The 16,671-nt window shown below is 39.3% G+C and overlaps 2 protein-coding genes across 3 annotated transcripts; both read right to left on the bottom strand.

Moving 5' to 3' along the window:
* Positions 1-311: 311 nt before the first annotated feature.
* Positions 312-6,891, bottom strand: oscp1b (organic solute carrier partner 1b). 2 transcript variants are annotated; one of them, XM_071904562.2, is made up of 11 exons: positions 6,710-6,891; positions 5,838-5,879; positions 5,085-5,239; positions 4,392-4,559; positions 3,841-3,921; positions 3,576-3,679; positions 2,831-2,959; positions 2,498-2,567; positions 2,018-2,157; positions 1,832-1,895; positions 312-1,462 (listed from the first exon to the last, which is right to left on the bottom strand). In XM_071904562.2, the coding sequence occupies exons 1-11, from the start codon at positions 6,819-6,821 to the stop codon at positions 1,343-1,345; spliced, it is 1,185 nt and encodes a 394-aa protein (XP_071760663.1). In that variant the 5' UTR covers positions 6,822-6,891; the 3' UTR covers positions 312-1,342. The 2 variants fall into 2 exon arrangements, with proteins under 2 accessions (XP_071760663.1, XP_071760665.1); XM_071904564.2 differs by lacking the exon at positions 5,838-5,879.
* A 7,836-nt stretch (positions 6,892-14,727) lies between these two features.
* LOC144541928 (cornifelin-like) lies at positions 14,728-16,663 on the bottom strand. The gene is made up of 4 exons (XM_078287160.1): positions 16,353-16,663; positions 15,452-15,603; positions 15,144-15,280; positions 14,728-14,857 (listed from the first exon to the last, which is right to left on the bottom strand). The coding sequence occupies exons 2-4, from the start codon at positions 15,561-15,563 to the stop codon at positions 14,753-14,755; spliced, it is 354 nt and encodes a 117-aa protein (XP_078143286.1). The 5' UTR covers positions 15,564-15,603; positions 16,353-16,663; the 3' UTR covers positions 14,728-14,752.
* Between the last annotated feature and the right edge of the window lie 8 nt (positions 16,664-16,671).

Raw genomic sequence — 16,671 nt, forward strand, 5'->3', positions numbered from 1 at the left:
GTGATTGCATAATAAAATGCATCATAGGTGTCTAGACATAGAACACATAAATTATTTTAACAAAGCTCTGACAGACTATTCCTTCTTAGGGAAAACAATTCTGAACTTCATTTGGCATGTTGAATATAAAAACAATGGCTCCCCCTACTGTTATGTCTTCTCAACCACAACAACCGTTTTTTACAGGGTACAGGTCATCATTAACACCCTATTGCATCACCACCAAAACACGATTCATACAATAAAATGTATGAAAGCCATTAGTAATGTTTAAATTTATTTTATTCAACCTATGTATTAAAAATGGACATTATATATTCAACAATTTCACAATTGCAGCAACCCCAGCCCCCCTCTCCCAGACAAAAGTACACAGAAAACACAGGATACCTTCAAATAAATAATCTATACCATAAACATATTTACATATTAGACAATCACTCATATTGCATTAGTCTCCACAATAATAGGGCACCAATCAATAAGCTCATTTCTGGGCCATTGCTCAACATTCCAAGACCAAAGTCCAGTTTTCACAATATTTCACAAAAGGATGTCTTTCTTTCTTACAAGCAGCTCCTCATATACTGTGTGAAGGTACCACAACATAGTGCACCGTCAACACCTTTCATACCAAAATAAAAATTTAGGATATTCATACTTTGAATCACACTAGAAAGAGCACTTGGGTTTCCTCCAGTTCCCCCCCACAGTACAGTATCTTTAAGTCATTTGTTCATTAGATTACAGAAGAAGCTAACAAAACTCTCTCTGCATACTCTTATGAGAATGAACATGGAAACATGGACTACAGTAGCTTGAAAATGATCTGAAACTGTGATGCGTCATTCACATTCAAGAGAAATCTTTGTGTACGATAAAAGGAATGTGTATTTTGGGGACAGCAGTGAAGTCTGAGTGGATCAAAGTTTAAAAATACAGTACAGGGTCTTGACATGATACAAACTGATGTTTTTCTATCACCACATATACATGTATAATACACTGATACAGGCCTATATCTTACTGAAACTCTTCCAGTTTACAGCAAATGTACTACTACAGTGTATTGAAGCTTGAAGCCTGGTTCTCCACACTTCCTCCTTTGTAAACTACACACATCTGCAGTTTCCAGCTGATCCTTTGCCAACCAATGAAAACACCTGCTTACATCTGTTTACATGTTAAAAGCACTGAACACCCAAAGACAAGGCTTTCTGGCTGCGTGTGAGGCTGTCGCCGCGTGTTCGCAGGTACAGACAGCAGACTGGTCTACAGTAGAACGGACTGTCGATAATGCATTGTGCCCCACCCCCTGGGCACTGTTGCCACGGAGACCACGTCACAGGCCGTCCATCATGGCCAGAAGGTCATCGCCTTTGCTGCTGGAACCGGGAGATTGATCTCCAGCCTCTGTGAACTCTCCCATGATCTTGGCCAGCTCGGCATTGGCCTGCTGGTCCTGAAAGACAATGTCGTCCACCAATCACAGCACTGAAACGGTCAGCGGAAGGACTTATGCCTTCTTACAGTAAATCCTGTCAGACTGGCAAAGCCTCGCATCTCTGATCATTTATAGCCTATCACTGAGATAAGCCGTGTTTGGGCAGGGAGCCTGATCATGAGTCGCTTATCAAGGGTAGGAGCTTCTTACAGCACAGTCTTGACAGACTACATAACCTCAATAATATGAGTGATCATGTTTTTTTTTTTTACAACTTAGCTAGAGTAGGGAGATTTACATTCAATTAATACTGAAATCTCCAATTATTCCCTATATACAGTATATAGAGGGAGAAATAGTTTGTGTGGACAGATCATTATACTTTACCTTTGTTGCTTGGATGTTTATGACTCCATATGAAAGCTCATCTGGTCTTGATATCAATGCCTCTCTGTGATAAAGGAGAGAACAATGTCAGTTTTGAATAATTAAACAGGTTAAACAGTTTTCTTTTCTTTAGACAGGGAAAGAAGCATCAGTTTCACTCTGATGTAGACAAATAAAGGGGCTTACTCTTCTTCCTCATCGGTAGCGAAGAGGTTGACTCGGAAGCCACTGTCTGCGTTTCCAGGTTTCTGAACTTCTAAGCCTCCCATTAACCGAGCCAGCAGGTTCAGCTCCTCTTTGGCCAGAGGGTTGGGAGCGGCGTTGACCTGTTGACACACAATGGCAAAGTACATTACCTCATTTTTTTTTGTTTTTCAGGGCATTTGCACTAGACTTGCACAGTCCCTTTACACTGTATGTGAGGACCTGTTACTGATGATGATGTGTCAGGATGTAGTGCGAAGTCGTCAGTATGTCTCTGCACCAATGTCACTATGACACATTCCTGTGCATTTACAGTGCTTGATGGTTAAAGTGATTATTTGAGCAGGTCATAGCCCATTTGCTCAATTTAATTTGTGTGCATGAAGTTCAAGCACATTCTATGTATTAACAAATACAGGATTACTAATGTTTAGAGAGCAGAAAGTGAACCTGTTTACTCACCTTAGTGTGCTGAGCAGAATTTTTAGATGTTCCTGACATGTGAGTTTCCACTGGGCGACTTACACTGTACCTGAAAGTCAAGATGAAAAAACAAACAAATAAAACACTCAACTAATGTCAGTGCGAGAAAGAGGACTTGCACAAGTAGCACAAAATTACTTTAATTATATGAATTATTCAACATGTTGTGTTAAACCTCTGCTGTTTTGGTACAATGTGTCAGTATGTACTGTGTAACTATGCAAGTTGCACAAATACCACCAAGTCAAATTACTGTACATTTATTGTACTTGGCAATTAAATTGATTCTGATTTTTGTTGTTGGCGTCTTACATGTTTGTGCCTAGTTTGATCACTCTGTCTCCAAACATCTCGAAAGATCCCTCCCGGAGAGCACTGGTGTAGTTTCCTCCGTTATGGAACTGTAGCCTACTCACCTCTTCACCAGTGCAGCTAAACATCCTGGAGTTATCAAATACAAAAGCACAAATGTTTTGCGTTAACAAGCTTTCAACACCTTGTTTTCCCACAGAAAATATATTAGCTTTTGAATTTTTGTTGCTCATAATAAGCAATTTACCAAAAGAGGTGAAAGCAACACACTGATGACAATAGTAGATGAAACCAGTCCCATACTGTAGGGGCATTTCTGTATTTTCATTGTTGGTTTTAATACTTTAACATTGTTGAAGCTCATATAGCTGAACTGTAGTTTCCGAGACAGCGTTTTTGAGAATGTCTGTGCACACAATCCTTAGAGCCAAGCTAAAAGTACAACATACTGTACTGTACCTCAAACAAGAACATGAAGGCTTGTTCAACAAAACCCCTGTAATGCAATTAGCTGCAGCTAGGCCTACTTAACACAGATTAGAGCGTCTGGGAAAGACGGGCAACAGACTGTATCAAAGAGAAAAAAGTCCAAATCGAAAGATCATCAGAGGGACCACAGAGTAAATTACAACCATTTTCACTAACCAAGCCGCATGTTTCAGCTGTATTTCACAGTGTTCTTTATCAAGCTTTACTGTACAGTTTGTTTGGGTGTGAGTGATAATAACTGTGTATGCTGTGCCACCTGATCAAGCCAGGGATTTGTGTTCCATGGGGCACAGGACCAGTGGTGGGGAGGACAAAGCGGCCATTGGAGTTCTGCACTTTGTCTTTGAGGAAGATAGACACCTGACATAGAAGAACACACATACAGGAAAGCTTCTGAAATCTCAAATAATACTTATGGTAACTCCGCTAAACATAAGACCAGACATAAGAGAATATTCTCCAAGTAAAGTTTCTCGAATAGCTTTCTGATTATTAAAACATGGACAAGATAATGGACTTACCCTTATATGCATGTCTTGGAAGAAGATGAGAAGAGTTTGTCTGATCAACTGGAACTCACCACTACACAAGGGTGTGTAGATCTTAAGACATAAGTAAAAGTAGAAAAATAAATAAAAAAATAATGAGATAAGATACAAGGTATAAAATGTAATAACTTAAGAGTGAATATTAAATTGACAACTGACCTTTAATATTAGAAAACAAAATCCATGGCTGGCAAATGTATACATTATGTATGTATGTATGTATGTATGTTCATTTTCAGCAATGTCGTATTAAAGCTAGCATGATCATATATAGTAAGTAAAGGCGGCATGTACAAACAACTGCTGCTGGTAGACCCAACATGTGAGATCATAACCTAATATCTGTGATTATAATCCAACCGGCCTGATATAACACTTCTGTTAGACTTCAATTTAGTTCACATTTGACCAAAAACTCAAAGCACACTGCAGCGCACTGCATGAAACACCAGCAAGCCGCGCACCGTAAAGCAACACACTAGTCTAAACAGAATGAGAAGAAAATAAAGGTAAGCATGTCATACCTCTATGAGCTGTCGGTATGTCTCATCAACCTGGCTGAGAATGCTGGGAGTGTCCTTCACAAAGTCTTTGATGGCATCCATATGGTTGAAGGAGACTAGGAGGATGTCTTTGGGCCGGGGACAGAGAAGCACCTGGTACTTGAAAGCCATGGTCATCAAGTCATAGAGCTGTGAGAAGGAAAGGAACACAGATGCATGACTTTATTGACTTATCAATCAAAATGCTGTTGTTGTATAATAAACAGCAGAGGGAGCCACAGAGCACATATTGGATTTGAATGGCTATGACCAGCTTTGTCCTACATAACTATCGAGGGCGGCTTGCAGGCTGCATAATGATAAAGCATGGAGTTTTATCAAATCTGGATCCACAGCAAGCTTGACTATTCCAGAAATCCACTGCAATTTGTTCCACAAAGTTTGAAATGTCTGAGCCAAGTAGATTAAAACGTTTGACAGCCTAATTAAAAAAAATAGTCTACATACTCAAGGGTCTGAATGACGAATTGGCTTCACTGAAGGGCTGATAATAAATTAATAATAAATGATAAAATTTGTGCACTGAAGTGAAAAATGGATAAAAGATCTGAGGAATAAGAATGCTGACATCTGAACACATGCAGGCTCCAGCACAGTATGCAGCTCTAGGGCTACATCCACATACAGCATCAATGTTACAAACAACAACATTACCTTGTCCATGCTCGCCTGATTGAGTCTCATTATGGAGGCGTGGGCCAGTCTGTCGAACACAGTCCGTAGGGCCTTCTTGGAGTAAAGCTCCTGTGGCTTGAAAAGCTCCTCCAGAAACTTTTTGTTGAACATGGTGGTGATGATGTCATTCATAACTAGTCAAGCAAACAGTACAATAGAAAAGACCTCAAAAGGTTAACTGAGGTTACACATAAGCACTTGCCATAGTGTTTGGCTTAGAAGCAGGCAGATGAGCTTTCTATATGCTGGGCAAAACCATTTCACCCTAAGCCTACTCCCAAAGGCCCCAACAAAGCAGCACCCTGGAGAGCCATCAGCCATGTAGCCTACTTGACAGCCTGGAATACTCTGGCTTGAGAATCATGGAATTTGGACTTATCCAATGATCATAACTGGGCTCAAGTTTTTCAAATAAATTCCCTATGTTATTAAATGTGGCTATTCAATAATGACATTTATAAAGTCTGTGGAAATCAGTATCAAAACTGAGTGTCCTTGTGTTTGGGGGTATCTAGATTTCATGGAGGCCCAGCCACTCAAATGATGTACTCAGGTGCAGAGCCAACCATAGTACATTATTTGAATGCTGATCTGTGCAGCATGTGAGATCTCATCTGGATTCTGTTGTCCATCCATCAAGTCCTCTCATTCACCCAGCTTGTTGGTTTGCTCTAGGCCAAAGCAGAGCAGAGCTACTGATGCGCCGCTGCATTATAAGCTATGTAAAAATACCTCTCCTTCTGTCCGCCTCTATCCAGTCAGCTACAATGGAGACTTTATGAATTAAAAGGAGACAAATATATGAACTCAATATGTTCTGACTACCAGACTGTTGACACCTCAAGACCAACATCACATGGACGGGTCAGTATTTCACCTGCTAGACACTGGATGGAAGAAAGTATTAGGTGACATTAGCTGGAAACATTAATGGGGAATACCACTGAAGTTCTACTGTGAAACATGTGATATCTGATCTCTTGAACAATTCTGTCTGGATTAATGAACAATTTCCTCAGGTCTCCCATAGACATAAACAAGAGAAAAAGAGTTTGAACCATCACTCCTTGTGCTGTCACATTGATGTGGAAGCTCCACAGAGTATTAATCTGAAAATATGTGGTGACTATGTAGTATCCAGTATGGCTTTCTGGAGGTCAGGATACATTTTATGGTCTGGAACAGACAGTGTTACTTAAAACTCACTTGGATACAACAGTTCAGTTTGCACAAAGTTCACAAGTCAGTCTCCCATTCATTGACAATGGAGCTGCACCAATTTGTACACTGACATGGCATTACTAATTGAAGCCTGATCTGTGCTCGCTATTCATTAGACTGTCATAGGCAATGGGAATAATATGTGGATTATTAAAATATGTGGAATTCTCCTTTAACACAACAAAAGCCACTCAGCTGACTAACTAATGTTAACTCAATTCTATATTTTTCTCTGTCTCTGAATCAACGAAACTAATTGTCAGTCTAACTATTAGCAAAAGAGACGAGCTGACCAGCTTTCATGTGTAACTTAGCTATCTCAGTATAACGTTTCAATGTAGTGATGTTAGCGTTGTTAGCTAGGTAGCTGCTAAGCTAGCTACCTTTCTTGGCTTTGTCAGCAGGGATATTCTGAGCTCGAAGGCGTTGATCCAGGATGTAGAGCATTTCTCCACCGAGATTGATGAAGAGCAGAGGCAGTGTCCTTGAAGACATGGTCGTAGTGGGTGTTTAAATATCTCCAGAAAAATTAGGTAGCTAGCGAATTTAGCTAGCCTGCAAGCTAGCTAGTATATGCTTGATGATAGGGAGTCAGTAAGCCTCTTCTGGTTGCCAGGCCACGAAAGAAAGAACCAATCAGAGCTCTGTGCGTTGGCACGTACCAGGAAGGGGAGGAGGCCGGGCGCTATGTATGCAGCTTGCAAGACAACCATGGTTTAAACTTTTTTCTAGAGTATATATTACATGAATATTGATAATGCTGTGTTGTAATGTGTTGTAATGCAGTAAACTATGTCATTAATTATTTCACGATGTCATTTTTATGCAGATAATTACACATACTCTACTACACTGTTATACATACAGTCAACTCTAGAATTGTTAGTGTAAGTGTAAGTGTGGTCAGATGAGACCAAAATTGAACTTTGTGGCCATGCACACCATGTTTGGCAACAAAAGAAAACGTCATACAAGGAAAAGCATCTGATACCCATGATAGTGGTGGTGGTGGATCATTGTTGCTTTGGGGCTGTTTTGCTGCTAGTGGTCCAGGGGCTCTTATTAAGATCGATGGCATCATGAATTCCACTAAATACCAGGACATTTTGGCCCAAATCTGGTCGCCTCTGCCAGGAGGTTGAGACTTGGCTGTAGATGGACCTTTCAACAAGACAGTGACCCCAAACAGATATCAAAATCAACATAGAAAGGTTGCGGGAACACAAAATCAGTGTTTTGCAATGGCCATCTCAGTTTTACAGACTTTAACCCTATTGGAAACCTGTGGTCTGAATTGAAGAAGGCAGTCCACATGGGCAAATATCAAGGATTTTGAAATTTTCTGCATGGAGGAGTGGTCCAAGATCCCTCCAAAAGTGTCCAGCATTACAGGAAGAGGCTCAATGCTGTTATCCTTTCCAGGGGAGGCTTCACCAAATATTAATTGTAGGGGTGCCAATAATTTTTATGTTTTGCAGAAAATTTTTTACTACTATCCTCAGGGAGGATAACATTTCATTCATTGCATTACATTTTCATATGAAAGTTGCGATTCCTTTTTTTGTCTACATTGAAGCCTGCTGGAGGAGTGAATGGATTACTTCAGTGTATGGATTACTTCAATAATAGCAAGCCAGACAACAGAAAATGGATAGTGGGTCATGATCCTTTATTTTTAATCAGGATGAAACTTAACCATTCCTGATGCGGATTTCTCGCGCCATCCTGCACACCTCCAAAAATCCACAGCAGCAGGTCATCAAGGCATCGTTGCATACTGTCCCCTGTGGTAACAATATCACAAGATGGAAAACCTCAACCTTTTATGACAAAACCTGATGCAAGTCAAGTTTCTCAGCCCTTCAGTATGGCCCATTGTACTGACAATGTTTGTCTATGGAGATTGCATGGCTGTGTGCTTGATTTTATATATCTGTCAGCATTGGGTGTGGCTGAAATAACCAAATCCACTAATTAGAAGAGTTGTCCACATACTTTTCCCCATGTAGTGTATGAGTAACATACCTGAATACCATAGGTCAGTCTCATATGAGTCCTAATGGCTGTCATGCCTCCTGGCACACAGCCCAAGCAGCAGTTTTCTCCATACTTATCTGCTGTGTAGCAGCTCAGAACCATTGGGCAGAAGGCACCCAGGGCACCTGCACAACAGAAGTGTACTTCACTGTGAAATCTTGAAAGAGAAAATAGTATTTATACCATAGGAAAAGTTTGTGCATTTGGTGTGTGAACATGAAATAAGTAATGTTAGAATAGGCATAGAGTTTGTTGGGGAAAGAATCCCATTGAAATGTACTCACAGACAGAGATGTCGCTGCAGCAGGAGTTCAGGCCTGTGCTCCACTCCCCGGTTTTAACATTTGTCCCATGAGAGCCTGCGCGTAGTTGCTGGGTGATCACTGGGTTGGACATTTTGATCACTGGACTTGCTTGTTTAGAATCAGCCACCTTGTAAAGATCACCTTCAGTTGTTACCACTGTGACAGAGCAACAGCAGAGTTTCACAATTTACTAAATGCAGGTGTAAAACTTATATGTAGTGTGGCAGACAGCTTCTGCAGACCTAATCTAATCCCTTCCTACAGTGATATGGGCCAAACATTCAAAGCCCCTAATTGCCTAAACCAATGTTTCCCAACGGTACAACAGTGTCACATTTTAGCCTGCATACTTTTATACGATGCTAATAATGTTCATGATTTCCTGGAGAAGCTAATTTCAAAGTTTGACCATTCATGATGATCATACAGAGGTATGAGCAAAAATATTCTGCCAAAGTGAAATATTGCTTTACTAGAGGAGATCCACCCTGAAACAGAATTCATGCGTTATTCATATGATACTGCACAGCTAAATCAACATCATGAACATGAAAAACTCCCTTCCAAATTAGGGCTGAAAGATATTGACAAAAAAAATCGAATAGCAATTATTTGACAGAATATTGCAATTGCAATTTAAACTGTGATTCATATCATCACAAGTTTTTCTTGTCATAAATTTTTTAGAACTTTAAAATTGTTTAAAGAAAAGTGATTTTGTAAAAAAAAAAATAGATGTCAATGTGCAGGATTTACTGAGTTTGAGTATGATGAAAGGCTTTCACCAATGTTGTACTTGATTAATGGAGCAATGATTACCCGCAGCGCTAAAATACCCTGTCCAGAAATCCATTTTGGACAACCCTCTCTTAAGCAATTAATTGCAGCCTTTCATAGTGCCAATTTTCTTTTTTATTTTGATTAATTGTTCAGCTCTATTCCAAAGCTATAATGACATCTAGCAACATTTTCTAGAACTAGTCCATAACACTGGTAGAGATGCTGACTCTGTGGGCTCTGAGAACATCTGAGATTTACATTCTAATAAACTTTATTTCATAATAACAGTTCCTTATAGTTCTGAACAACAAATCTAATAGCTTTGCAAGCCAGGTCAACTTGCAAGATTCGTCTGGCTTGTGAGGCTAGAAATCTACCCATATTTCCAGAAAATCCTCCTACTGTCAGTGTCCAAGCCAGTCTCCCACCCACTAATGCAGCTCATAAAACAGTTTGTGTTTTGGCATGCTTGTTTCAAGCTTGGTAGACTCATTTGCACAAATCTAAATCTAATCTAGTGCTCTCCTGGTTGTCCCTTGTATAAATTCAAAGGCAGGAGAGGCTGCCCTTGGTTTCTATGCTCTCCGCAAGTGGAAAAGCCTGCCTGATGACCTGTGAAATTCCTCAACATTAGGTTCATTTAAAAATAAATTAAAAACATTTATTTTTACAAGCGCATTGGGATAGGTTTTATCTGGTTACATTGCTTTTGCTTTCATGTGGTTTGTGCTGTACAATGGTCCTGCTATTAAATGTACTACATAAATAAAGCTTGCCTTGACTAAAATAAACCATCTAAATATTACAGGAATATCATGAATGTCATCATTTAGGAAAAAATAGCTGTAGTTGATTAAAACAGTACCAGATCTAAAGAGAAAAACAGAGAAAAACAAAGGCATTCATCAATGTGTCATGTAACATTTTTGCTAGCACTGCCATTTCTTGGACGTGGTCTCTCTTGAAAAAGAGATTGCATCTCAATGAGACAACCTGGTAAAATAAAGGTTAAATAAATGAATAAATAAATGATGTGACTTAAACTGGTAAATGTCACCATTTCATTTGTAAAGCATAGATAGTTATATGTATCATAACAATTAGGCTACATCAAAAGGAATTAAAAAATAAATATGAATGCATTGATTATTATTAATCATCAATTATTCATAAGGTGAATGAGAGGACTTTACAATGAAGCAAAGCACACAAATATGAGGACTTACTCTTCCTAATCGGTAGTGAAGAAGTTGACTGTTTGCATTCCCAGGTTTCTGAACTTCTAAGCCTCCCATTAAAGTTGGGGTAGATAACTTTCTTTTTGTATTATTTGTCAAAAATTTGTCTGTTTTCAGGCTCTCCAAAATCTCACCGCTCTCAGTAGGCCTCAACCAATCAGGTGAGCTCTCTGTGAGGAGGCGTGCCTACTGCCTGTCAATCACACGCGCACATAGCTCAGTCTAGTTCTGCCCACCTGCAAAATGCAGAGCGAAAACAAATGTATCCACAGAACAGATGTCCAAACCAAACTGAATACTGGGAGTGGAATAACCTTGTGTAAGGAAGGAAGTTATTTTTTCTGTTATTTTTCTTTGTGTGAAAAAAAGGATTTTTTTGTATATTTTTTTGTTGTGTACTTTCAAATTCTTGCTCATTTCTCCGAATTTGCCTACAGCAGCTTTAACCGAGCCAACAGGTTCAGCTCCTCTTTGGCCAGAGGGTTGGGAGTGACACTGACCTATGTTGATGCCATTTGTTTTTGTTTTTTTCCAGGGTATTTGCACTAGACTTGCACAGATCCTTTACACTGTATGTGAGGACCTGTTACTGATGATGATGTGTCAGGATGTAACGTTAGTGTGAAGTCGTCAGTAGCTATGCCCCTGCACCAATGTCACTGTGAGAAATTCCTGTGTATTTACTGTACTTGATGGTTAAAGCGATTCTGATACTGTGCATGCCATACAGGAATAAAACCCATTTTCTCAATTTAACTTGTGTGCATGAAGTTCAAGCACATTCTATGTACTGAAGAAAACAGGATTATTAATGTTTAGAGTGCAGAAAGTGAACCTGTTTACTCACCTTAGTGTGCTGCAGAGTTTTTAGATGTTCCTGTTTCCACTGGGCGACTGGTTTACACTGTAGCTACCTGAAAGTCAAGATGGATGAACAAAACAAAACAAAACAAAACAAAACAAAACAAAACAAAACAAAACAAAACAAAACAAAACAAAACAAAACAAAACAAAACAAAATCGAAACAAAACAAAACAAATCAAAAAACACTCAATGTCAATGCAACACAGTACTAAAGAGGACTTGCACAAGTAGCACAAATACTTTATGTGAATTATTAAACACCTCTAATGATGATGTGATCATAATCCAAATGGTGGGTTGATATAACACTTCTGTGAGTTCAGATTCAGATTCAGAAACTTTATTGTCTATCACAAAGCATGACAGAAAATTGTCTAAGGGTAAGGGTTTCAGTCAGTTCACATTTGACCAAAAACTCAAAGCACATTGCTGTGTACTGCATGGACCACCAGTAAGTCATGCACAGTATTGTCTACAAAGAATGTGAAGAAACTTGAAAAATGAAGAAATGAAGTCAAGCATACCTCTATGAGCTGTCGGTATGTCTCATCAACCTGGCTGAGAATGCTGGGAGTGTCCTTCACAAAGTCTTTGATGGCATCCATATGGTTGAAGGAGACTAGGAGGATGTCTTTGGGCCGGGGACAGAGAAGCACCTGGTACTTGAAAGCCATGGTCATCAAGTCATAGAGCTGTGAGAAGGAAAGGAACACAGATGCATGACTTTATTGACTTATCAATCAAAATGCTGTTGTTGTATAATAAACAGCAGAGGGAGCCACAGAGCACATATTGGATTTGAACGGCTATGACCAGCTTTGCTCTACATAACAACTATCGAGGGCGGCTTGCAGGCTGCATAATGATATCAAAGATTTGTTATATGGATGTAAAGCATGGAGTTTTATCAAATCTGGATCCACAGCAAGCTTGACTATTCCAGAAATCCACTGCAATTTGTTCCACACAGTTTGAAATGCCTGAGCCAAGTAGATTAAAATGTTTGACAGCCTAATTAAAAAACTAGTTTACAAATTGAAGAGGCTGAATGATGAATTGGCTTCACTGAAGGGCTGATGTGAGAACATGCTTGATATTTGGTTAGTAAGTAAGTTAGTTTGCTAAACTGAAAAATGGATAAAAGATCTGAGGAATAAGAATGCTGACATCTGAACACATGCAGGCTCGAGCACAGTATGCAGCTCTAGGGCTACATCCACATACAGCATCAATGTTACAAACAACAACATTACCTTGTCCATGCTCGCTTGATTGAGTCTCATTATGGAGGCGTGGGCCAGTCTGTCGAACACAGTCCGTAGGGCCTTCTTGGAGTAAAGCTCCTGTGGCTTGAAAAGCTCCTCCAGAAGCTTTTTGTTGAACATGGTGGTGATGATGTCATTCATAACTAGTCAAGCAAACAGTACAATAGAAAAGACCTCAAAAGGTTAACTGAGGTTACACATAAGCACTTGCCATAGTGTTTGGCTTAGAAGCAGGCAGATGAGCTTTCTATATGCTGGGCAAAACCATTTCACCCTAAGCCTACTCCCAAAGGCCCCAACAAAGCAGCACCCTGGAGAGCCATCAGCCATGTAGCCTACTTGACAGCTTGGAATACTCTTTGGCTTGAGAATCATGGAATTTAGACTTATGCAATGATCATGACTGGGCTCAAGTTTTTTTAAATGAATTCCCTATGTTATTAAATGTGGCTATTCAATAAAGGTATTTATAAAATCTGTGGAAATGAGTATTTATCAAGAAGTGTCCTTGTGTTTGGGTTTATCTAGATTACATGTAGGCCCAGCTACTCAAATGATGAGCCAACCATAGTACATTATTTGAATGGTGATCTGGGGCCAGTTGCATAAAGATAGACCTAGTCTTAGACTTAAATGTGACCTTAAGTCAAACTTGCTATAGACACTTATATTTACCTGTTCATACTACTTCTTGATTGTTGTAGATCTCTAATGTTTCTGTTTCTAAAGACTCTCTCTCTTCTTCAGGCTCTTTCCAAAAACCAGAGATTTGCCATCTTTTATGAAATAGTATTTAAACTTCCCACTCTGACATTTAGGCCGACTTGTTGCCATAGCAACAAAATTCTTAACTCAAGATTAGCCAGGGGGAAGGTGGCTAACTTTCCTACCTCAAAATAAGTCAGTCTTAATATTTAAGTAACAGACAGTCTTAATTAGCCTAGTCCAACCTGAGAATCTAAGACCAGTCTAAGGCTTAGACCAGTCTTAAACTAGCTTTATGCAACTGGATCCTGTTATCTAATATGATTTGATCAGATTACAGTCAGTATTCTGAGAATAAAGTCAGAATTCTGATAATAAAGTCAGAATTCTGAGCTCTGGCTTTATTCTCAGAATTCTGACTTTAATCTCAGAATTCTGAGATTAAACTCAGTACTCAACTATATTTTATATTTTTCACGTGGCCCTAATCCTTCTAGACATGATCGTAGTGGGTGGTTAAATCTCTCCATAAAAAATTAGGTAGCTAGCAAATTTAGCTAGCCTGCAAACTAGCTGGTATGCTTGATGATAGGGAGTCAGTAAGCCTCTTCTGGTTGCCAGACCATGAAGGAAAGAACCAATCAGAGCTCTGTGCGTTGCAATGTACCAGCGCTATGCAGCTTGCAAGATAACCATGGTTTCAACCATGACAGCTTTTTCCCTGTGGCTGTCCGCCACCTAAATAGAGACCCCTGACATAGTCTGTTTTTTTAAGCTTATTTCATGTTAACTTATTTATCACTTTTAGAGTTCTCCTTGTCACACAATGCATTTTAAGTGACTTCTGTCTGTCCTGTTGTACACTGGCGTGTAGGCTATTAACCATGTCTAATTCTGATGTGTTGTCAATGGTGAATAAAGTTTGATTCTGATTCTAATTCTCTGACTCTGAAATCACATGAATGTTGATAATACTGTGCTGCGCAAAAATGATTTGAACAAAATGTCACAATGTCATTTATTTATTTACATTGATGCAGATCATTACACATGGTCACACTGTTACATATGTGTATGAGGCATTATATTTTCATATGAAAGCTGCACTTCCTTTTTGGTCTACATTAAAGCTTGGTCAGCTGGAGAAATGAATGGATTACTTCCATAATAGCAAGCCAGACATGATAAAGAAACAGAAAATGGATAGTGGGTCATGATCCTTTATTTTTAATTAGGATGAAACTTCTCCATTCCTGATGCGGATTTCTCGCGCCATCCTGCACACCTCAAAAAATCCACAGCAGCAGGTCATCAAGGCATCGTTGCATATTGTCCCCTGTGGTAAACGATTGCAACAAAATCAGAACATGGAAAATCTTGACCCTTTATGACAAAACCTGATGCAAGCCACGTTTCTCAATTAGAGGGACAACCCAACAATTTCTGAAGATGTTGATGAAATCTCATATTTCGTAAGAGCAATGTTATGGATAGCTAGTCAGTCTGCCTGTATGTTTGAGATTTAAAAGTGATGAGATTTATAGGCTCATCCAAGAGAGTACAAGAGCAACCATTCTGAAGAGTTTGAGACATATAGCATTTGTTTTGTATGAGTAACATACCTGAATACCATAGGTCAGTCTCATATGGGTCCTCATGGCTGTCATGCCTCCTGGCAGACAACCCAAGCAGCAGTTTTCTCCATACTTATCTGCTGTGTAGCAGCTCAGTGCTATTGGACAGATGCAACCAAGGGCACCTGCACAAAAGAAGTGTACTTCACTGTGAAAGCGTCCAATAGTAAATAGTATTTGTACCTTATAGGAAAAGTTCATTGATGCCCGAGTGTGCCTTTTGTGTATGGACATAGAATAATGTTAGAATAGGAATTGAGTTTGTTGAGGAAAGAATCTCACTGAAATGTACTCACAGACCAAGATGTCGCTGCAGCAGGAGCACAACCCTGTGCTCCACTCCCCTGTTTGGACATTTGTCCCATAAGAGCCTGCGCCTGGTTGGTGGCTGATCACTGGGTTGGACATTTTCAATCACTGGACTTGTAAAGATCACTTTCAGCTACCACTGTGACAGAGCAATAGCACAGTTTAATCATTTACAAAATGCAGGTGCAAAGCCTGACGTTTCCGTATGGTACAAGTGTCACGGGATACTTTTATACAATGCTAATGTCAAAGTATGATGATTCATGAAATCATAGGTATGGGTATGGTATCAAAGTGAAATATTGCTTTACTTGGGAAATCCACCAAAGATCCCAGGGAAATCTAAAGGGATCCAGAATTTGTGGGCTCTGAGAACATTTTAGATTTACACTCAAATAAACTTATTTTTTTTCATAATCATAGTTTCTTATAGTTCTGAGCCAGAAATCCACCCATATTTCTAGAAAATCTTCTTGAATACTGTCAATGTCTACCAAAATATAATTTTGCACAAAATAAACCATTAAAATATTACAGGAATATCATGCATTAAATTCTGTTTGAGGATTTCCCCTTTAGCAAGAATATGTCTGTAGTTGATTAAAACAGTATCAGATCTAAAGAGGAGTAAGGCTGTGACTTATGCTGGTAAATGTCATAATTTCAGTAGAAAAGCATAGTTACTCAGAGATGTGCATCATAACACTTGCATCAAAAAGAATAAAAAATTCAATGTGAATGCATTAATTATTCTTAAACTCAAAAGAATACTTATTTAGCCTGCAACAATGACATCAAAATGAATCAAGTGTGAGAGCAATAAACTAACGTAAAATAAATTTGTAAGTTTATCTACAACCGTGAGGAAAAAAAAAAGATGTCACTCACCAGAAGTCTGTTACTCTGCACTCCCCCAGATCAGACTGATGCACACCACACAGGAAGTTCTGACAACTTTGAGCTGTGAAATGCTGGTTACTAACCAACTGCTGTTTCCGAGGATGACAAAGACCTTCTCTGTAGAGATTCACAGACAAAATTCAGACCACTTACAAGAACTGCTGCTCCGCTTTGTGGCTACCGAATAGTTAATCTCACACAAATACAGTTCACTGAGAAATATCTTCAGTATACACCGTCAGTTCAGATGCCGTTCCAATCGCACGCGCAAGATCAGCGCAGTTCAGTTTCAGGGAAGTCGTGTGGT

The sequence above is a fragment of the Centroberyx gerrardi genome, chromosome 12 (assembly GCF_048128805.1).
Source record: "Centroberyx gerrardi isolate f3 chromosome 12, fCenGer3.hap1.cur.20231027, whole genome shotgun sequence".
Classification (NCBI taxonomy): Eukaryota; Metazoa; Chordata; class Actinopteri; order Beryciformes; family Berycidae; genus Centroberyx; species Centroberyx gerrardi.